Raw genomic sequence first — 22,784 nt, 5'->3', positions numbered from 1 at the left:
CCACCACTCTATAGAATCAAGTAATTCTCATGTATTTTAAAACTTCCCATGAAAAAATGTGTTGGCTCACATTTTAATGACTTATATTTTTTCCTGAGTGAAACATCTTCTTATAAACATTGTTAATTAGAAATAAAAATATTTCAGAGAAGTTTTCTATTTGGCTTCAAAAAAACCTTTGTCTTATAGTTAAAATTGCTGCTTCTTCCTCTGAAAATTATAAGGCAATCAGTATTTGGGTGGGAGGACAAGTTTCATCATAAGCTTCTAATTTTCATTTTTATTTCTAACTTAAAATATTGGTGTAATGGATAAGTTCTGAGTGTGATTTCTGATGAAGGTAACAACTTGTTTTAATGGCTCTTTATTCATCTCCATACATCTTAAAAAAAAAAAAAAACTTAAAAATTATTAAAGGGGAGCAGTTTATCAGTTACAGTCAGTCTGTTGTCCACTGGGACCTCTGGCAGATCTGGTCGTTCTCTGTATGAATAAAGTGTTTAGTGCTGCACTGTTTTACATCGTGTTTTCATCCGTGATCTGAAAGAGTAAGAAGAAAGTACATTAATTACATCTGCAGGTCATCCACAGCTAGAGAGAGCTGCAACAGCTGGTGAATGGCAAGAAGTATAAATTGATCTAGGGAGACTTTAGTAATGTGCAGGAATTAACAAAATGAGATTCAGCTTGCAAAAATGGATAGTTAATACAGTTAAGAGGTAAAAAGATCCCATTCACAGATATGCTATATGTAAAATTAGTTTAGTATAGTGTTGAAGTTGAGTTTTCACTCATGCAGTAAGGAAGACCTATTTATCTTGAGTTCCTACTTAGTTAACTGTGTGGTGTTTTTTTTTTGTTTGTTTGTTTTTTAAACTCTATCTTGACCTTTAATCATGTCTGTTGGGTCTTGCTAGAATTCTTTCCAAATTCATTACAGCTGTTTTGGCAATGAAGAACAAATATCTATTCCTCATTTTAGCTGCATGCAAGAAGAGAAATATGCGAAAAAACCTAATGCCTTCTTTTCTTTTTGTGACTTCTTTTCAAACACTCTATTTTAATAGATTTCTATCGTAGTCAGTGCTGCAAATTACAAGTCTATCCTAAACTCAAAATCCTTAGATCTGAAATTTTGTTATGTTGTCTGTCTGCTTCTTCACCAGTTTGCTTTCCAATTTGGGATCTCAGTAGGACTTCAGAGCAGAGTAGTCCAAAGACTTCATTTTTCTTTATATTGTTTTATGAATGGTTAGTACTTTGCCTTGATACTTTTGAAATGAAATGAATTTGGCTGCTTTTATGGCTTATCAGTCTCTCAGCACCAGGCACTTTAGGGGAGGGAATGCCAACCAGTTATAATTTGCTCAGATAACAGTGTTACTATTGTTAGCAGTTAGTATTTCTGTTTGTTAAATTGGCAGTATAATAGCTCATTGTAACAAATAGTTTCACATTGAACAAATAGAGTAAAAACGCTTTTCAGTGTACTTTGTATAAGATTCTGTATGGAGAGGGCAAAGCAGAAAAACACATATCCAATATCATGTTACTTTTGGGTTAATTAGGGCCTTATAACCCAATAAACCTTGGGTGTTTTTCTGCACTGACCTGCTGGTGGTAGCTGCAAGGTAACTGGAGTAATATGCTTCTACAACTGTATTGTGTTAACATTAGATGATGGAAAAAAGATACAGAAGAATAATTATTTTGCAGAAGTGTCATGAATTTTTTTCAGCTGACATGTGAGCACCTGCCTAAGGAAAGGCTTGCTTTGCTTACCTTTTGTGGACCTGCTAGAAACAGTCCACAGGTCATAATATATGAGACATGGAAATCATTACAGTTAACAGTTTCATGTAAGAAAGTATAAAATAGTCTTTGCTTTATGAAGACTAAATTCTACCTGTTACTGTGTTGGTTGGTATGCAAGCAGTATAAAGAGTTGCTTTCAGTTCCAGCATTTTCACAGTAAGATTGGACTTTGAAATGAGCACCTAGAAAGACAGCCAGCAAACTCAACGTGTCTCTCTAGGGGGCCAGGAAATCTGGCCAGTGCCTCCTCTCTGGCTGGCACAGCAGCAGTAGCAGCTAATCAGGCTGGAATGTGTTTCTTGCCTCTATCTGCAGTGTGACCTCTCCCCCTCCTCTGTTTTGAGAATTCACCAAAGAAGATAGCGTGCCCAAAAGCCTGATTTGATTTCTTCCTTTTATAATAAAGGATGCTCTTTTTCCACACAGGTCTTCAGAAGTCTTTTCATGAGAGAGTTCCTGGAGGATGTATTTTGCTGTTTCAAAGCTCCGCTTTACACTAGCAGAGTTGACTTATAAAATTTCTTTAAATAAGAGACTGAAATGGTGTTTGTTTATAATCACATGTTTTTGAAATGTCTGGCTGTGTATTTGATATGGTTTTGATTGTGAGTAGAACCAAGCTTTCAGTTGAAATGTGTTGTCATTCTCTCTAACTTGTTTTAGAAGGAGTATTGATATTTTATTGTCTTGTGCTGTGTAAACTGTAAGTTGGACAATGTGACTTTGTCCTGATTATTTGCCTTTGCCTTATCTCAATTGATTATATTAAAAGTACAAGAAGAAAATGTTTAACTCTTCTTCCTGTTGCCTCTGCAATATAAGAATGTCAAAGATTGCGTTTCTATTTATCTGTGCTAGTGTGCTTCTCTATCTCTGTGGCTAGTATTTAAGTGTGGCATGAATTCTTTATCCATATAGCATGGTGGCTTGCAAGTGATGAAAAAGTTTCCTTTACACAAACGTCCATCTTTGTTTATGCTGTCAGACAGCAAGCGTGATATCCAGGGAATACACGTCACTGGGTTACTGATAATGTAATCTTATTTCCAAAAATAAATCAAATGCATCTTTTATCTATTACAGTTAACTGTAGTCATCAAATGTACATAAGGTAAACAGTATGTTACAGACTGTACGCATGAATTTAGAAAAAGTTAGTGGCTAATATGAAATTAAACTTTTGGTTTTGCCATATGTTCTGATAAACTCACCTTACCGAAGAAGCTCATGATGATTTCATGGGTTGTTACAGAGCCTCCCACAGATAAATTATCTAATCTAGTTTTAAGAACTGTTATTTGTTTCAAATAGTACCTTTAAAATCCTTGTGAGTAGTTTTTACACAGCCTTTTTCAGCAAAACATTATGTATAGCGGTACTTAACTGTACTTTTTAAAAAGTGCTAACAAATGCTACTTTTTTTTTTTGTGGATGACTTTTATTTAATTACTTGCCATATGTTTCTGAGTAAAACAGACTAATGTGAGGAGAAAAGTGAATGAAATTGGATTTTTTTATTTTAGTAGGTGAGATGCAGCAACACAGGTTGAATTCTTCCCTAGCATGTACCACTTGTGTTTTTCTAAGATGTTATTGCCTTGTCTCTTCAAGTCAAAAAGAGGAATATGATTAATTTCATAGAGAAATACCACAACAGTTCTGTGAATCCTTTAAAAATCTCCCAGATGTGAGAGGACCCAGGCTCCCTCCAAGTGCCCCTCACTAACTCTACATTCCAGCAGGCATTTTCAATCAAAGTCAAGTCATTTGACACCTCTGTTCCTGAAAATTCTGGTTCCATAGTAGTTTAAGCTGACCAAAATCCAGATCATGTGGTCTAGCCCAAACTGCTTGTCTCTAGATCAGCTCCCTGAACAAGCTTTTTTCCCCAAGTCAGGCAAATAAATGGTGGTGCTGCCTTTAATGAAGGAGTGAGCATGTGCTGCTAGTCTTGGAGAGAGGTGTCAGAAGTGTGTTGTATGGCTTCTGTAGGCTTAAACAGCTGTGGAAGTGCACCTTAAGATAGTTTATATTCCCCTTCGTCTACCCTCTTGAGAGCACCAAACTCAGGTCCTTCATCTCTGGTTTGCTTTTCTTCAGATAACTTTTGTGACCCTGTTCAAGCAAGCCTAATATCCTCCTCCTTCAGTTGCCTCAAACAGTCACCATGAACATTGTTGTCATTCATCACGAACATCTTATCTTCATTGTGCTTTGAGTGTTCATAGCTTAGCTGATACTAATTTGTGCATATGGTTGAGCTGTTACTCCCCCAGCATTGTAGAAACAACAGTCTTCTGCCTGCCAGAAAAGGCAGAAGAAATCTGTTCAGAGTACTTCTACGTTCTGTATATCATCTTCATCGTTCAAGAAATACAACTATTGATTCAAGATCCTATCCTTAAATCTCATTGAAAATATTGGCATTATCTGTTTCATTGGATTTAGGTATTAAGAACTTGTGACTGAGTCCTTAAGGGGGAAACCTGTGGGCTAGATTTCCTTTCTCAGGTATATGTAAAGATCATAGATAGGCATTTATAATGTTACTTTAAATCAAAGACAGTTAATATTTATTTGATTTATCAGTAGTATTTATGTGGTTGAGTTGCTGCTGTGGTTACTGGGATAAGCAGTAAGCTAGATATTTCTTTGAGCAGGTGGCAAGAACAATGTTTACAGTATAAGGTTTTCAGTTCGTGTGGTTCTGCATTCCATCAGAAATGCCACTTGGGTAAAACGTTTGGTTGCACCTTTGTACCGCTGACTGCATCCTGTTCTGTAACAGACCAGGTTGTTGCCAAAGCGTGTTACTTTGTGTTGTATCTTTTCCTACCCCTCAGAGGGTACATCAGCGCTTGCATCCTGTGCTTATTGTAGGGCAAGTATCCATTAACACACATCAGGTGCATAGAAAATTGGCATGTAGCTTATTCCACATGCTTCTTTTTATGACAAATTAATTATGATAACATTTTGAACTGAAAGACCGTAAAATATTCCTTATGTCTATCCTTGTTAAGCTTGTGTGTGTGTTTTTTGGAAGCAGGATTTTGTGACCTTTCTATTACTGGTGGAGTAACTCCCTTTTTCCTTCTGTTCTAGTTTAGACTTGGATCTCTGAAGCTACAAAAAGTTTCGAGGCCAGTTGAAGTGATTAAAGAGTTGATCGGTCGTTGCCTGGACCGCTTAGGAAGGCTACAGGCCGAAAATGAGCACCTGCAAAAAGAAAATGAAAGGCTCTTCAATGATTGCAGTGACATGGAGAAACGGTAAGTTTAAAGTGTATTCATAGGTTATTCTTTAAAAACTCACTAGTACATATGCGGCTGGTGCAGGCTTTACTGATGGGCACTGTTCAAGTTATATGCCCAATGAAGCGCACACATTTTTCTTCTCTTGAAAAAGTATTTTGAGCCCAGTTATTTACAGTGTCTGTGTAGTTGTGGTTGTCCTCCCTATTTCAAGGAGGTAAGTGGTAACTAGACTATTCAAATAAAGATGTTTTTAGCTTTATGCAGTGAAAAAATTTGACCTTTTTGTGTGGAATCCTCTCTTTCTTCAGCAAGAGGGCCCTTTTCTGCCTCTTAATCTCTAATTCTCATGGCTAACACTTTCCATTATTTTCATTTTTGTGTGGGAAATAAGTTGCCAGTACTTAAATCTGTCTTGTCAAAGCAGCCAGAATTGAAGAACAGGTATGTTGTTATAGGAAAAAGTTCCATTATTTTGTGAGAGACTAATTTTTTTAACTAATCCCATTGCATTTATGTTTTAAATTGTCTGCTGCTGCACTCTGTTATAAAGTTATCTATGCTTATTTTAATCAGTTAGCATAAAATGGACAGCATATGCAAGTTGGAGATTTATCTTCTTCTTGTTGTAAAGCTTTGTTATCACATTTACAAAGATGGATGAAAGAAAGTAGCTAATTGGTGTTAATTTACCGTGAAAAAGAGGAGCTAACTTTTGGGAGGAGTTAGTTTTGTTTCTCCCTCATTAAAATAAATAACAGTTTTTCCTGACAGTCTCCCTGACAAGCATGTAGCTGTCCTAAATAGTGTGTTACTGCCTACAGTGTGATGAACAATGGTGTATTGTGTAACCAGTAGGCTGTACTGCATTACATGCTAATGTGTAACATAGGCATTAGTGCTTGTATCAATTTCCATGGTGTTGTGGCCCTTCTAAAGGGTACCCCCAAAGAAAAATTCACAGTTGCCTGACAACCTGTGCTCTGTGAGGCAGTCTGTTCTAAGGCTTCTGAAAGTGGTGGTGTTCTGCAGTATGTTTATATTTTGAGTTGTTGAAATATGACTCTTCAAAATAAGTGCTGAATGTTGTACAGTCACCAAGCTTTCTCCATGTCCCCTAAATGGAGAATAAAAATAATCTGCATCTAAACAGTGGATGACTTCTTTCTTCTTGTCACAGCCCAATCTACCCTGCTGTATCTCTTTGCTCTTTTAGCTCAAATGCTGGGCCCAGGTGGTTGTGAGCTTCTTAGGGAGAGGTTTTGTTCGGTTCCATCTTTGGTCACTAGCCATGGTTTCAGGCTGCAGCTTCTATATCGCACCCAGCGTTGAGAGGTGAAACACCAGAGCGTAATCAAGCATAATCAGCCCCAGAGGTTCAAGTTTTTAAGTCCATGTAAAGGCAAAAAACAGGAGAAGGCCAAAAATCCCTTTGAAGGCAAATTCCATGCATCCTCAAACTGCTAAATTACTTAAGTGTCTAGTCTAAACTGTGCGCTTTCTGATGTGTTGAGAGTGTTTCTGGCAGAAGCAATATCTCCCTTAATCTTCATTGTTCCGCTCATCATGAGGGCCTAAATGTAGGATTTTACCTGGACAAGCATCTCTCTGTTTTTAGGAGGTGATCCATGCATGGATGGCATCAGTATGAGACTTACTGGCTAATTAGACTGCATAGCACCAGATCTAAAGTAAAAATCCCTAAAACACTAACTGGCAAGATCTAAATAGAGAGGGATTTCACTGAAGTTACATCACTGTTGTCATTAATTAGGAGCTGAAGTGAATAGGGTTCTTGATGTCCAGCTACTTTCTGCTACGTAGAATGCTAATGTATTCAGGCTCCTTGTGTGGTATGTATATATAGAAATTTTTGAAAGAACTATGCTGAAAATGCTGCAAGTGTGTGCCAGTATGTGTGTGCATGCATGCCTTGGGTGGATGAGTTGAAGTTTCAAAGCAGGATAGCCAACACTTTTGTATAGATAAGAATACTCTTTAGCAAAATAATTCCTTGGCCATTAAAATAGAAGTTAAATTTCTGATTTGTGTGTGGTTTGTATCAAATGTCTAAAATTAATATAGACAAACTGTAATCAAAACAGCTAACCACAACACAAGCTGACAGCTATAGTGACTGTATACCTGATCCACAAGCAACTTATGAAAAGGCAGGCCAGGTATTTTGGTACTTGAAATCCACTCTTCAACATTAGCTCCTTGAGATACAATACTGTTACCAATGGTGGTGGGGGAAGGGAGGACCTAAAATGGGATAGAGTGGTGACATAAGAGTGATAATTACTATATAGCACTGAGGACAAACATAGGAAGCAGAGATGTTGATCTTCTTTTCCCCCTAGTATGTGAAGGGGGGAAAACGTGTAAATGCTGATAAGTTATGTAGGTCATGTTCACTCTGAAGCACGTGCAATCTCTACACGTTTGGGCAGAGCTTAAGAACTGGACAATTGCCTTATTTTCTTAATTACAAATCCTAACCATTCTTAATACTAGCTGTTTTCAGTAGGCTGTGCAAGCATTTTGACTGGTATCAACTTGAGCTTATCTGACACATTAAAAGCATAAATAATCTAAGAAAATAGAAACTGGAAAGCATATGCAAACCAGACTTGTAACACACTAGCCATTAACTTTCTTTATTTGAAAGTTAATTTATTTGCCTTATATTTGAAAGATGTCTTTGAGATGAGCAGCAGCTTTATTTGGCCTGGGGAGCTGATATTTCAGTGAGACAAATCAAATACAGGCACAAGCATGTGACAAATTGCAGTGAAAGGTTGTTTTTGTAACTGATGAGGTATTGGAATGAAGCCCAGCCAGCTTTGCTTTGTGGTCATGTAATACAGGTAACACATTCCTGAGTGACTTCTAAAGACTATGCAGCCTTACAGCCAGAGCCGCCCCATGCTCCTGCTACTGTATAATTAATGCATCCCTGCTTCCATGCAGCAGAGGACTGTTGCTTTTTACCATTCTGTTTTTATGTAGCATCATGTGCTGCATAGTAAGTTATAATTTGCAAGTATAACATTAATTTAGTATTATTTCACAATAATCCTTCTGTTGACTGTTTTGCTAAATTAATGTCACATCTCTATCTGAAGAATGTATTTATCTTTATATATGAATTTCTTTAAACAACAGGAAATCCCAAAAAGGTGTTGGAGTAAATGAAAGCAACCGTATAAAATTAACTCGTGTCATAGTACTAATTCATTTTGCCTGTAGTGTCCTCCTATGTAATATTTAATTAAAAAAAACTCCTTTTATTCTATGCACATATTCTGTGTTTATATTTCCAGATACTAACATTTTACAGAGGATCTAACATTCCCAGAGGATCACAAAGTTGGCCTGGTCATGCAATACTCTCTACTGTAGTTCTTAATGTCCGTGTAGCATCAGCTTTACTTCAGTGTGTATCTACAGAGTTCTATGAATTTTCATCAGTGGTTATCTTTGCAGGATTCAAAGGCCTCATTGATATTGTCTTATGCGACATCTTCTTGGCCAAGTTAGGCAAATGTCTCTATTAATGTAACTGTTTAAACTAGCCTCAGCTGCTCTGGCACTAACCAGCTCATTAGGCAAAACAAAAAGAACAGTAGTAAGCATTTTATTCAATTAGTATTGTTTTGTATGTTGGAGAAGGGCATTTTCTGAATGATTTGATAAAGCCAGACACACATTTTGCACAAAAATGTTGTTTCCTATTTTTCTATATACAGCAAGAATTAATTTCAACCATGCAAATGACAATTTAATCAATAGTCGTATTTTCTTTTTAAAAAAATCATGTTTTCATGCCAGAATTCTGCTTGATAAGTGGCAATTCCTGTCCTTTCATTTGTCCCTCCATGAGTTGGCCAAGGGGCTTTTGGGCTCTGTGTTAGGGTTTATGGTTTTTTTGTCTGTCACTTTGGTGTTTTGTCTGTTTGTTTCCCACTAAACAGTTAAATTTTTCCATTTATAGGTGGAAAGTCTCCTGGTAGTTAATTAGTACATATGATCTTTCATTTAGGAACTATTGAACCGATCTATATGGTAATGATGTTCTGCTATTTGCATTTAAATTAGATGAATTATTTATCAACTATCAAACATATCCCTAAAGCATAGCACAGTAGGCTTAATACTTCATAAAATTATTTTCTATTGTCTTTTTCCTTATATATGTTTTTGATCTCCAAACAAAATAATCAGTATTTATATAGGAAATCTGTTGAAATTTCTTATTTTATAAATTAATATTTTAAAATTTGTTATACATATGCCTTTTACACCAAAGGCATGCCTTCTAAACTTTTTTTATCACTCTTGCATAGGTTGGTGAAAAGAATCTTGTTTGTAAGTTACTACTATTTGCTATAATAATGTAATTACTATGATCAGTAAGATTACCAAGATGTATATTTGATTCCTTGTTATTTCCTGGCTTTGAACATAGCTCTTAAAATGTTTGGATTGCAACCCAAGCACTAAAAAGTTGTGAAATACAAGAAATAACTCTATGATCATAAGTCACTTGTTTCATTTAGTGTTTTAGCTTTTAGTGTTAGCATGTTTGTTTATATTCCATGCTTGCTTTGTTTATGAAACAGTATATAGATATATTCTTATTTTTGTGTTTTCATTATGTTTAATTTTTTTTGAAATTGACCTGCCTACAGATGCACACTAAGATGTTAAAAACCTGAAGAAGTTTTTGTCCTGAAGATATTAATCAAGAGCTTTAAAATATATATTTTTTATTTGTATTGTAAAAATTTAGTCCTTTATCAAGTAATTTCTGATCAGGTAACAAAAACAAGATGTTTTTATCTAGTGGTGGACTACAAGTGTCCTAGGATCTCAGCTGTTTCTCTATTTAATTCAAAACGAAATCCACAGCATTGGATTTGTTAATATTACATTTGTTTAAATGCCAGTAAGGGATTACGGTTGCCTTTGAGTTCTGCTTCAGTGGTCTGTTGAGCTTTGCCAAGAACTGGTTTCTGTATCTTGCCTGCTCACCGGAACAGGATGCGCAAGGTTGTTGATGGAAAATGATTGGGCAAAAGTCCATATATCACTCATATCTGCCTCTGGAGTCCTGACACGGGCAAGAGCTCTGGAATTGTCCGAGTTGCCCAAAGTATTTGCTGGGCATGTCAGCCTGTGTTGGCGTGCTTTCAACTCTTTCTTTTCTTTTTTTCCTTTTTTCTTTTTTTCCTGTTCAAATATATTTAAAGTGCGTATCAGAGTGTGTAGGCCAGATCTGGGGCCTGTCAAGCTTAATCGTATCTATTGTAATCTCATTATGTGTATCCTGCAAAGCTATACGCACTGCGGTGTATTCAGCATTGAAACTAAAGAACACTTGCTATTTAACTTCTAGTTGCCTGAAAAGCATGTGTGTAAGAACCCTTAATAAAAAGCATGAAGAGAGCGTTTTGGACGTATTTTTTCATAGCTAAGTTCATTGCACATTTCTCTAAATAAAGCTGTTTCTGGCCTGTTTCAGATACAAGATTCTAGACTAGTTGTACAGTTGTGCATGATGTGGTACAGGGATTCCTTTAATAGGAAGACTGGCCTCACTATGGAACTTTCTTCCAGAAAACACACACAGTTTTAAAAAGAAATGATGTGACGTGTGAAGTAAATGACAGTTAATTTTGCATCGTAGACTGGAAAAATGTGTGGAAGCTAAAGAAGAACTAGAAGCAGATCTTTATAACCGGTTTATTCTAGTGCTGAATGAAAAGAAGGCAAAGATAAGGAACTTACAGAAGCTGTTGAATGAAGCTAAAGAATCTGCAGCAGATGCACCATGTACAAGGTATTTGTTAATTCCCAGAGTTACCTGGTATCATATCTGATGCATGTGTTGGGTTAGTTTCCATTTCCTAGGCTGTAAGGGTGAGTGGTGTAACAGTTCTTTCATGCGTAAATGCTTCGTTATCCAAACCAATCAATTTAGTCTTGAAAGCAAAGGATTCTTTGGAGTGTCACTTCAAATAGCAGCCTATTGTTTTGGGTGCTGTAGCCAGGAGCTAAATATTCGCTGAATTTCTCCTCTCCTGTTGTTTTCTCTTAGGATGCAGTTGACTTTCCCAACACAGTGTGCCTCTGCTGTTTCCATAGGTGGCACTTAAATGCCCTCTCCCTCAATTCTTTGATTCCTTTTGTCCTTTGGTAAAAGTAAATATCCAAATCTGAATTTGTACTTGTAATTTATGTATCTGTATTTATGGACTTTTTAATTAAAAAATATCCAAAGAAGATATATCATTTCAATGATATGATACACCTTAATTTGTCTGCTATTTTTATCCCACTTTTTATCTTCTGCTTAATTTATCTGTTATTGTCTATCTTTGTATCTGAATATTGTAAGCTGTTCAGCATATACTATATTGACTTGTGTTTATCGTCTCTAAGACAGTGCAGAAATAATCATAAATTTGTTGTAGGAATACTAGATGGAAAAACTTTTTTTTTTGTCTAGAGATAGCATTGCTACAGTTCAGATGGCTACAGAGAGAGAAAAGGAGTATGATGGCAGCACTGATGAGGAAAGTGAAAATTTAACACAGTCCTCATTACCAGCAGGTAAGAGAGAATGTATTGTCTTGGGGAATATCACGGACAGGTGAATTACTTTACATGAATAAACTTTAATGAAGACAAAATACTACCTGACAAGTTGCTCTGTGACAAGCCAACCTGCAAGCCTTAAAAATATCTTTTTGAAGCAGAGTATAATACTGACATTTTCAAATTAAAGAAAGGAAGTTTAAAAGCATGTTGCACAAGTGAAGGTACTGTCATTTCTTTCAAAATGATAAATTACATACTTTGCAGAACTAATGACAGTCTAACAGTATCGGAACTATCAACAATTCCATTTTAAATTCTAGGAGTCATGTGTACACAGGGAACTGCTAAAATGTAAAATACAGTTCCTGACAGTTTAGGTAGTGTTTAAAAAAGGGGAAAGATGGAAGGTTTAACTGCAATAAAAAGAGCTGTGCACTCATTCTGCATTACATAAATGGAACAAAAATATATTTATAGCAGAATTAATTTTAATTTGCCAATGAATTTTTGGCTTTATGAAGGTGCTCATAAAAGTTAATCTGACTTAATTTTTCCAGGACTGGAGAAAAGTGAAATAAATGGGGTACAGCAACTGCTCATTCTACAGTGTAATCTATATATAAAAAAAAGCTTGTGCATCACATAACGTTTTGGCATATTGTGCCAAGTACTTGGAATATGCAGGATGAATGCCACCAAAGTTTTAAATGTGATGACAGTTGCCATGTAGTTATTATGAACTTCCTTTCAAGTTTGCTGATTTTGCTATGGGTTCTCTCACTGGAGCTTTCCATTTCTACTATAGGTAAAGGCAACTACTACTAACCATGCATATTGGGAACCAGAGATGTTCAAAACCTTAATATAAGTGGTATTCAACTTTGTAGTTTATAGGAGCAGGTTTCTTGAAAGTTTTCTAATATAATATGCAGCAGACAGAGCTTCAGACAGATTTAGAAAAATGCTTGCACAAAAAAATCTGCAAATATCTGAAGAAACTATTTTCTGTTATAGTGTGCTCTTCAGCTCTGAAATCTTTGCTTTAAAGCAACATTTGTTCTGTTCAGATAATGCAGTGAAAAATACTTTATATTTAGTTAAAAGGCACAGGAAAATGGAAGGTATTGATTCTTTTGCTAGATTCAGTAAGCCTTAATTACCCTGACAGAAGTTTTGAGACAGATGTGTAAATAAAAAAAAAAAAAACAAAAAAAAACCCTCAAGCAATCATGAGGGACTGGACTGAGCGATCTTCAAGATCATAGGGAGAAATAGCAACTGTGCTTTCGAGTTGAGAGAAATGTGCCTTCTGTTGCCTTTAAGAGATAAAATGTTCAGCATTTTGATTGCAACCAAAGAGTTCTTTTAACTGCAAAATTTGAATATAATATTGAGGCTGTAAACTTAATCCTTTGGGTAACGTAGCCAAGTTTTTCACAGAAACAATACTGTCATGAACCTGTATAGTGGATATCACTCTAGATCAGATGTTACTCCATGACATTACTGCTGTAAATCTTTCTCTTTCCATATGTGTTAAAATGAGATGGTGTTCAAGAATGTTTTAATAGGTATTGGTGAAAGCCACAATCAAGAAAAAGGTCATAGTTTAAAAACTACTTAGGAGGAAAAAGAAAGCAAGTATATATGTGTGTGTACAGATAGATATAAATCAAAAACGTTAACAAGTCTTTGTATGCGTGCATGTCCAAAAGATGAAAAAGGAGGAAGCTGATGTTAGTTAGCATAAAAGAAAAGTAGCAACTGAGGAAATGGCTAAAGAAAGTCAAAGAATATAAAGGCAAAGATCTCAGGCCGGGAGATAGAAGACCAATGGCTAATCTTCAGGTAAGTTGAGAACATATATGTAGCTGTTACTGGCCTCTTAGTGCAATGATAAAAATTCACTAGTAATTTTGAAAAAGCAGGCATGTTCAGCAAATATTTTTGTTCTATATTTGGGGGGAAAAAACAGATGTAGTTTGTCATGACTTGCTTCCATTCTCATAGCAAATAAGGGGCACATGCAACAGCAGCTGCAAAATCTAGATATTTTAAAATTAGCAAGTCAGGATACTTTGAGCTCCAGAATTTAAAAAGTTGGCTAAGGATTTAACTTGGCTACCAGTGTCAATTCTTCTAGAATTTCCAGGGCACTGAGGGCATTGCAGTGGATTTGCAAAAAGCTGCCAATATTAACAACACAGAAAAGTGAATGGTTCATTCAAATATGGGTGTGTCAGCATGATGTTAATCTGAGTCAAATGGTGGAGAGGGACTTTGAAGAAAAGTATAAAGAAAAAGAGTAAGAATGATTAACTGCAATTGTTGTAATGATGTAGAAACTAGAGGTTGCAAACTAGGTGCTCAAAATGAGTTTACCAGCTGTTTGATGAAAATAATATTAGTGAAGTAATAGGCTTAGACTTCTGTATGGCATTGAGCTGCACCACATCTTATTTAAGAAATTGGAATAGGAAAATTAACATAGTACATGATAAATGGATTTTGAAATGAGGTAGTTTATCTCAAAATGTAATTGTAAATGGAAAGCTTTCAGTCGTCATATTTGGTGAGTGTGAGATTGAAGGTAATTTATATAAACCTATTCAGGTTTCATGATACACTGGCTACAAACAAATGGTATTCATTCTAATACTGTGTAATACAGTGATCTCCAGTCCTTTAATAGCTAAGCTTCACTTGAAAAAGCTGACAACATCCCAATCTGTCCTCATTCTAGCCCCTTCTTCCATGTAGAGGTGGGTACCTCGGGGGATTGCCATCACCTTCCCTGTGCAGACCCATCTGGCCAAGCCAAGAGCCACTTGGGTGACTTCTGCGCTCTGCTCCGTGTTGCAGCCTGCTCTGGGAGTGCAGCACTGTCCTGTCTGGCCTTGCAGGGAGCCAACTTAGGCTTAGTCAAGTTAGTTCGGTTGGTCTCTCTGCCTGACCTATTATGAGTCTATCTTCCCAGTGATACCTGCCTCACTTGGCAGGCAACCACTGGTCTAATGTGAGGCTACTTCGGGCAGAAAAAGAATATAGACTCTACCCTAAAGAAGCAGCAATTCTAAAAAAAAGACATTGGCAGTCAAAATAAAGCTGATTTGCAAAGTTATGGCAAAAGGGACCATGTGGCTTTGAGTAGAAGGTAGGATTTGACCTTCTGTTGCAGTGCTGCATCAAGTTTGGACATCCACATTTGAAGAAAGATGTTAATAAGTAGGAGAGGATAACATGATAACAATGAAGGAATTGGTAAATATGTTTTGAACGAAACACTATGAAATACCAAGAAGGATCTTAGATCATGATGTGCATTGTCTTAAGCTATATAGCAAGAAGACGCAAGAGTAGATGGTCTTTCAGTCTAGCAGATAAAGGTGTTTAGTGAACTTGAATATCTGACACTTGAAATTAGACAAAGACAAAAAATACACATTACTTCTGACAGAATAATTAACTATTGGAACAGTTTGGGGCAGGTTACGGTAGGTAAGATGTTTTTATAAAAAGACAATATCTGGTAGATATGAGAATTAATTTAAAGAAATCCACAGCCTCTATTATGTCGTGCATTGGAATTGGCCATTACTATGCTAGCTTTATTATCTATAACATCAGATGAATTGCATAATAGAACCATTTTGTGTGTCTTCTACAAAAATGAGGTATTTTACTTGTGTGTGAATTCTCAGCAAGACTGTCAAATAGGCTTTCAACCTCTCCATCACAACAGGCTGCATTTATCTGTTCACCTTCAGATAAATTTTATGTCAGAATCTTTTCCTTACTGTAGTAGTTAACATGTAACCTAAAAGTTTACCTAAAAATTTTGTTCTTTTTGCTGCTTACAGTACCATTAGTAGATATGATTTATGGTTTGCTGTTTGACTGCAATGTCTGCTTCATGGCTTAAAGCCCAAATCAACTGAAACATGGAGGTTTTTGTCTGACCTACACACTGTTGTTGTTAATGCTTTTTGTGCTATAAAAGAAGCAATTAAAATTGAATTAGTAAGTATTTTAGTATAAAACACAAGAAAACTACTGATACATGTGAGAAGAGCAACTTTCCTAATTAATGCTATATGGCTTTCTGTACAGCAGCTTTGTCCATCATGCCGTGGGGGGGGGGGGATTTATTTGGCATATTGGTTAGTACTGTCAGTGCGAGACTGAAAATGAGACAAAACTCTCACTGCAGTTTAATAAATTTCTAAGCAGCAGCTGTATGTTGTGTGCCAGTGTCTTGTAAATGGCTGCGAGTTGTTGTTTGAGAGAGAAAGTTTCTGCTATGGAGGGGAGGACAAGAAGGAAGTCACCTGTTAAGGAGTTTTTCAGAAGTGGGGAGGTATGAACATTTCTGGGAGGGAGGAGCGGGTGGGTTTTTTGTTTTGTTTTGCTTCCCTCAAGGGTTTATAAAATTCCAGCTATACCACAAAAAAGCCACAGATATAGTTGTCTCTTTTGCTACTGCTATTTTGACTAAATTCCAGTAGCTTTGTGGATGCCTCATGTTTGAGGCTGCTGATGCACTGTTTAGTGCTGTCATACCTGTTTACCTCCTCCACCACATGCTGCACCACATCTAGTCTTGTATTTCAAGTCTTAATCAAAGGTCCGGTATTTTGTTGTGCTTGTCTGGTGCCTAGCATTTTAGGGTCATCGTTCTTGATGAAGACTGCTAGGTTCTATGATAGTAGAAGTAATTATATGTACATGGATGAGAAGCAGCTGGAGTAGGCTTGGAGAAGATTACATAGAGATGTTGGCTGGAATAAGGAAAGACTTTGAAAGGTGTAGTTCCTTTCATGTTCTGTTGTTAACAGGAACTATATTGAAAAAACAAACATACCTCAGAGTGTTTGAAAGAATACCAGAGAAGGGAAAGTTGCTTCTCCTTCCAGGAACATAAAGAGACTGTGGGGATAGATGTTGTATACTGTACTCCATTATAGTTGTGAAGAATAATCTAGCAGGTAGAAGGCAAGCAATGGAAGAAATCAAGGAAGAATAACTTCCTGATTTATCATGGTTATCATCAGGACCAACATGAGAGTTGAAAACTGGGTCTCAAAGACTAGAGAACATGTTCTAATCATCACTGACACTGGGGTAAAGCAATACCCTAGATTTGAGAAAAACATTTACGGTGGGTCACTTTTTTTTTTGTATTGCTTTCTAGGTAGTTTGTTTTCTAGTCAAAGACAGAGTATTTGAATGGTCTCTGCTGTGCTCTGTATTCTCTAGCTTTTCATGTTAGCATCAGAATGTGTTTTAGATTGCTATGCCATTAAACAGAAAGGGAATGCTCACTCCTATGTTCAGTGCTATTATATGTGGCTGCCTGTTGACAAAATGAGGCTGCTGGGCACCAATTTACAGTCAGCTTTCTCTCTTTTTTATTTTCTCTTGCTCATGAATTCCTTTGTTATATTTCATATTGAAATCAATGGAAGTTACTGCTCTTTGGGGTAAGGAAGAACCTCATGATCTAGTCTGTTGGGTTAAATGAAATTTTATGTTCTGTGTTAGCTGCCAGATGTAAGGAAATAGTCTATATTAAGTGAATCCTCAGACTTCCTACACTCATACATTTCTACATGTTTGCTTAGGAGCACAGATTCAGAACACGTTCTAATAAACTTGCTGTAATGCCCCAAATAAAGAGCGAGCACCTTGCCATTTCCCACTGTTTTAATGTGTAAATGTTCTCATCCCCTTCATTCAAGTTCCTACCTTGGGGATTACATGTTGTGCCTTCAGGAGTTTATGGCCCTTTAAATTTAATTAGTTCTCTTGTGTAGTCCAAGCCACCGATGGCTCGGTGCTGCTGGTTAATAAGCTTCGATCAAAGTTATTTAAAAAAAAAAAAAAGCCTATTATAACAGCACCCAACTGCGCTATTGCAGCTAAAGTTCCATCTGTCAAGGCTTCTTCTTTAAAGTCTATTTTAAGGAGTTCCAGAACTTGACTATTTTAATTGACTTTGGGCTTAAATTATTATTTTATTTTTTTGTCAAGGTATAATTAGAATTGGTTCATCCCAAGGAATAATCTCCCCCCTCCCTTTCCCTTAAAGTTGTAGATATATTTTTTCTGAAGTTCTGATACAAATCCTTTTTTTTTCTGTGACCTGATGATTTAATGCCTGTAAAACACTTGACCTTGCAGAACTACTTTCCATCTCTATTATACCAAATGTCACGGTCCACATACAGTCACAGCACAATTTCCATATATTAGTATTTTCCTCTAAAAATCCCATTGTTATGAATATTGCACTAGGAGAGGAATTAATAAGGTATTCATTTAAAATATTGATATAAAAATTAACAGAACTGCATACATCAATGCTTCTCAGTGTACATGCTTCAGTATATGAAGTGAAGTAGTTAAATGTGGTATCCTCTGAGCAGGTCAGTATTATTTCTGTTGAATGAAAAGATATAATCTCAGTGATATAATTTTAATAGATTTATGCTCTGAAAAGACTGTTGCAGATTACTGAATTTTGTGATTTATCAAAAAAGTTAAATACTTCATCACTACACTATAGTTTAAGTGCAACTACATCAATTAATATCACATCAATAAATGTTCCTTGGTGTATTATCCACATATTACCAAATGTTAGGTATGAAAGAACTTCATTTCAATAACAAGCTGTAAAATTTTTATAGCATAGATAAAGCTTTGCATAATAAATCATTTTCAAAGTGTCTTTATCAGATTTAAGTTAAATCATAAGACTGTGTTTTTAGACTCTTTATCAGATTTAAATTCCAAGCTTAATGCACTTCCATGAATTTTCTGCACTTACGAAGAAAACTGATGTACATAATGCAGCAATATATATTTGGAACAGAGGTGGAATTATTTCATATTTTTTTCTTTGGGTTTAATATATTCTTGCATATAACAATGCCAATGCCTCTCCTAGAGATAAACTATTTTTTTTTCAGGTTTGATGTAGAAAAACATTGCCAGAAAGATCTGTTTGCCAAATCCCCTGTTTTGCAAAGAACTCTTATTTTAACATATGCTTCCAGACTTCCTTCAATTATAACACTAATCCTTAAGGAAAGACACATGGGTTTTTTTGAAATAGCTAATGTGCTATTTTCAGTCCCAGTTTGGTACTGCCAGATTTGGGGAGTGATTTTTAGGGTGACAGGCATGCATTATTCTCTCTCTTCTTCTGTTTAAATAAGCAGAAAATTCCAAAACTTACAGAAGAATACAGGAGACTACTTCTCTCTCTTCTTGAATATATGGTTTAATAAAGCCTGTAAGAAGGCATAAAGGAAGTATTTTCCTTTCCAAGAGGCAAAGTGAGGAAATGGAGCTATTTACAAAGTTTAGACTTTGGTGAAGAGTAGTTTGAGACTGGCAAAAACCCATAATTTTGTGAAGATTTGGGCAATTTGAAAAATAAGTAATTTTTTTAATGAGCAGTTAGAATATCTAATGAGTTATTAATGAGAGGAGAGAAAAGAGGAACAGATGACAAAGTTCCACTCATTCCAAAAAATCAAAATCAAATCCATTAATAGTATCAAAGGTACTTCTTCATTATCTTCTTTCGTGGAAAAACATTCCCCCCGCCAAGGAAGCAAATGAGTTGTACCTGGCTTGCTGGTGTTATGTTCCCTCTACTTCTCTTCAAAATCTGTTGTACTTTGCTATGGCTTGAGATCCTAAAAGTTTTAAGCAGCATTGGGAGGGGCGGGGGGGAGAAGAGATAAATCATCTTTGTATCTATATATAGTACCAATATATTCCTATGGGGCATGCAAAGGAAATGTGGAGTGTCCTTTTCTTCCTTGTATTTCATACTAGTTTAACATGTCCCTAGCAGGCTGCAATTAGTGTAGAGCTGGATGTAAATTCTGTGAATCAAGGCACTTTTGCACGAGACATGCAGCATTCCAGTACTTTGCTTCCTTTGCAAAAATCTTACAGCCTGACCATATACCAGGCAGCACAAATTGAGTGGGATCCTTTCTTTGTTTTCTCTTCTTCATTGAATACAGAAGACTTATTTCAACACCCACTGAAGTCATTGGCTGACACAGTAGTACATCAGTTGTAAAACTATTGCATTAATAGTGCTAGAGCAGTTCCACTATCACCCCTGCTCTGTTTCATCCTCCTTTAATAAATAAAGAGCAAGTGCTTTCCAGGTAAATAAGAAACTTTTGCCAGTCATCAACAAACTGCCTGAAGTAATCCACATTCTGAAACTTTTGTTTGTTCTTGTGCTTTTAGGGCAAGGACTCTGTGCTTGTTTAGTACTCAGCACGGTGGTCCTTTATTACTGGTTGGAACCTTTGGGATTTGCTGTAATAAAAAAAATTAGTTACTCTTATACCAAAATATGCTTCAATACATATATTATGCAACATGGACATTATAGAATGCAATCTCTGGTAACAACACTGGTTTCGAACTTGCTGCTGAAACCACTCTATTGCGCAGTTTCGTTATGCACTTTGTGCCACATGCCAGCTCTAAACAATTAATTGAGTTGCAGGTCATAAATTGGTTCACCAGAAGGTACAGTCAGAAGTTTACTTTCTTTGGAGGTAATTTTGGAAAGGTAAAACCGAGCCAGATTTTTTGGTGATGGACATTTTACTTTATTGTGAGTGTTATGGATTAAATGCCTTTAGCGTAAGTACTCATCAGGTCTAATTTAATGCACATTTTTTATTTTATGTTCAGTTCCCACCTTTCATTTATTCATGATAGTTTTCATAGGCACGTTTGCAAAGGTATTTACTTTTGGTGTCTGAGTAGTTTTACATAGACGTGTAATTCAGAGAGAAAGGCAAGACAACATATTTAAGTATACTTCATGTCAAACTGAAGTAAAATAGAACAATACAAATGAAAATAACACAGTGCATTTGTATTCCCTTTCCTCACAGAAATATGGACATATATGAAAYGAGTTGATCTGGGTTTAGCAGTATCAGCTGATAGAGAAGTATCCTTTCATCAAAGGGAAGTATTGGTCCTTGAGAAAAATAGCTCCTGCAGTGGTACTGATAGCAAGTTTCTATAATCCTGAACATTTGAATAAAAGGCCTTACCTTGAGCTGTTGAAGAGACTACATATCAGTGGCAACCAACAAAAGCCGGATGCTGTTGATTCTTGCAGACTAGAGAATCTTGTGTTCAATGAGCAGCACACTGAAGCCAAATTTCCTGGAATGACTTGAAACCTGTGACTATGTGCACATTTTACAACAGCAGTTCTCATTTTAAGATGATTATTCTGTCTTCATAAACGTCATGTTTTGTGCATGTTTTGTTGTGGCTGACAGCGACTGAAGCAATCAAAAGCTTTCTCTGCTTTTTACTTGCACTGATTTTATGCAGTGACAAGCTTCCCTTTCTGAATTTTGAATGTTGCTTTCTTTCTAACAAAAATGCTGGAAGAGAAGCAATGTCATCGTTTGCTCTGGCAACCTGTGTAACAATGACTGTAATAATTCTCTGAATTATTTCCAATTGGTATTACAATGTTTCTTTGGAGCAAACAGCCTATCTTCATTAAAAAGCTAAGCTGATGAAGATTGCACCATTACCTATGGTCATTTCCTCGATTTATTACTTTTCCAAGTTAAAATATGCATCCTTATTATTAACCTGAATTTTTCTTAACTAAACTTTGTTCTGTGGATCAATTAGGTCTTTGCTTGATTGAAAAGTTGATTTCCCTATTTGGTTTTCCTTCCTGTAGCCCTTTTTGTTGTCTTTTAAAGTCCTGTGAACACTTGATTGGAAACATAATTCAGATCTACAGAAACATAAAAATCTTCATTCTATATAAAATAAGAATAGAGAAGGATTTTAAAAGAACTTTTAAAAAGCCATTGATTAAGGGGAAGGAAATTCCTTCACTCCATGGGCTAAAAGTCCCGAATGTAATACTTTTCAAGTTTTTGTGGGTTTGTTTTTTTCCCTTCTTCCCTTCCTCTCTCCTCTTCCATCCTGCTTATTTTACTCAGTATTTTTTTTGGTTTTATTTATTTCCATCTTGAGTGATATGTTCTCTTGTAAAATCACTTCCCTCTCTCTTCTTTAGCTTTTATCGTCAACGAAGTGGCATGTATATCAATCTAAAGGATACTGAGAGTAAGATGACATAAGGACATAAAAATATATTTTAAAAGGTTGTTTTAATTAATGGAAATCCTAAAAGATGAACAATTTCCACAGAAATAATTTGGCATGATGCCAAATTTATTGGAAAGCTGTTTTGATGAGCATCACACTAGAAAGCTGGGAAGCTCTTTTTCATCTTCATGATGAAAAGCTCTCCTCAGGACCCTTTTCCTCAGTCGTGTATGCAATGTATGTAGTATTATACAAAGTTCCATGCAGAAGATAAGGCTTCTGCAAAACTTAGTGAGAAGGGAAAAAATGGCTCTACAATAAATCAGTGGCAATAGGCAAAAAAGGCCTGTATAATTATTACTCTAATTTAGCTATATTTAGTGTTTAGCTATACTTGGCTTGTTTTTAAAGATTAACATTAGCCTGTTGACTTACGCTCATTTATTTATACAATAGGCAAAAGCATCTCATGAAGAAGGTATTAGTTAAAAAGTCTGTGTTCAGGGTGATCAAACGTTATGTTACAGACCCTCTGAAAGATGGCTTGCTCATGTGCGACCTGATGGGGGGGAGAGGCATTCTCAAAATTGAAACTGTCAGGAGCATCTTATTAGTGCTTTGACTTACTGTATAAATTAAAGGGAACAAAAGATATAAAGCCAAATCAAGAGAATCATAAACTCTGTATTCTGCTTTTGAAAGGGGAGGGGGGAGACTAGAACCCAATATATATGAAACAGAGATAATGTATTTCCACATGCCTACAAATGCAGGCATTTGTTTTATATAAATGCTTAAATGTCCTGTTTATTTTACTCTGGTATGACACATTTATTGTGACAACTCCCAACCCTCTATAGCTAGCTAAATGTCAATTCATGAGATTCAGAGCTTTATGTATAGGAAGACAGGTGCAAAACAAATCTCTAATATTTGCCATATATGTTCTAAAACAGGATAGTTTTTACTGTGGAT

The 22,784-nt window shown here is 36.0% G+C and overlaps 1 protein-coding gene across 10 annotated transcripts in view; it reads left to right on the top strand.

Annotated features, from left to right (window-relative positions):
• XRCC4 (X-ray repair cross complementing 4) overlaps positions 1–22,784 on the top strand; it is a 124,613-nt gene that overhangs the window by 78,980 nt on the left and 22,849 nt on the right. For 9 of the 10 annotated variants that reach the window (XM_026070470.1, XM_026070475.1, XM_026070476.1 and 6 more), the window contains 3 exons: positions 4,921–5,087; positions 10,762–10,914; positions 11,584–11,687. In XM_026070470.1, coding sequence (XP_025926255.1) covers positions 4,921–5,087; positions 10,762–10,914; positions 11,584–11,687 — 424 coding nt within the window. Of the gene's footprint in view, positions 1–4,920; positions 5,088–10,761; positions 10,915–11,583; positions 11,688–20,614; positions 21,260–22,784 lie in introns of those variants that run through there. The other variant, XM_026070474.1, reaches the window with a different exon arrangement.

Source organism: Apteryx rowi, unplaced genomic scaffold, assembly GCF_003343035.1.
Source record: "Apteryx rowi isolate R43461 unplaced genomic scaffold, aptRow1 scaffold_310, whole genome shotgun sequence".
NCBI lineage: Eukaryota > Metazoa > Chordata > Aves > Apterygiformes > Apterygidae > Apteryx > Apteryx rowi.
The sequence above is the reverse complement of the archived record's forward strand: the minus strand, read 5'-3'. Positions and strand labels throughout refer to the sequence as shown.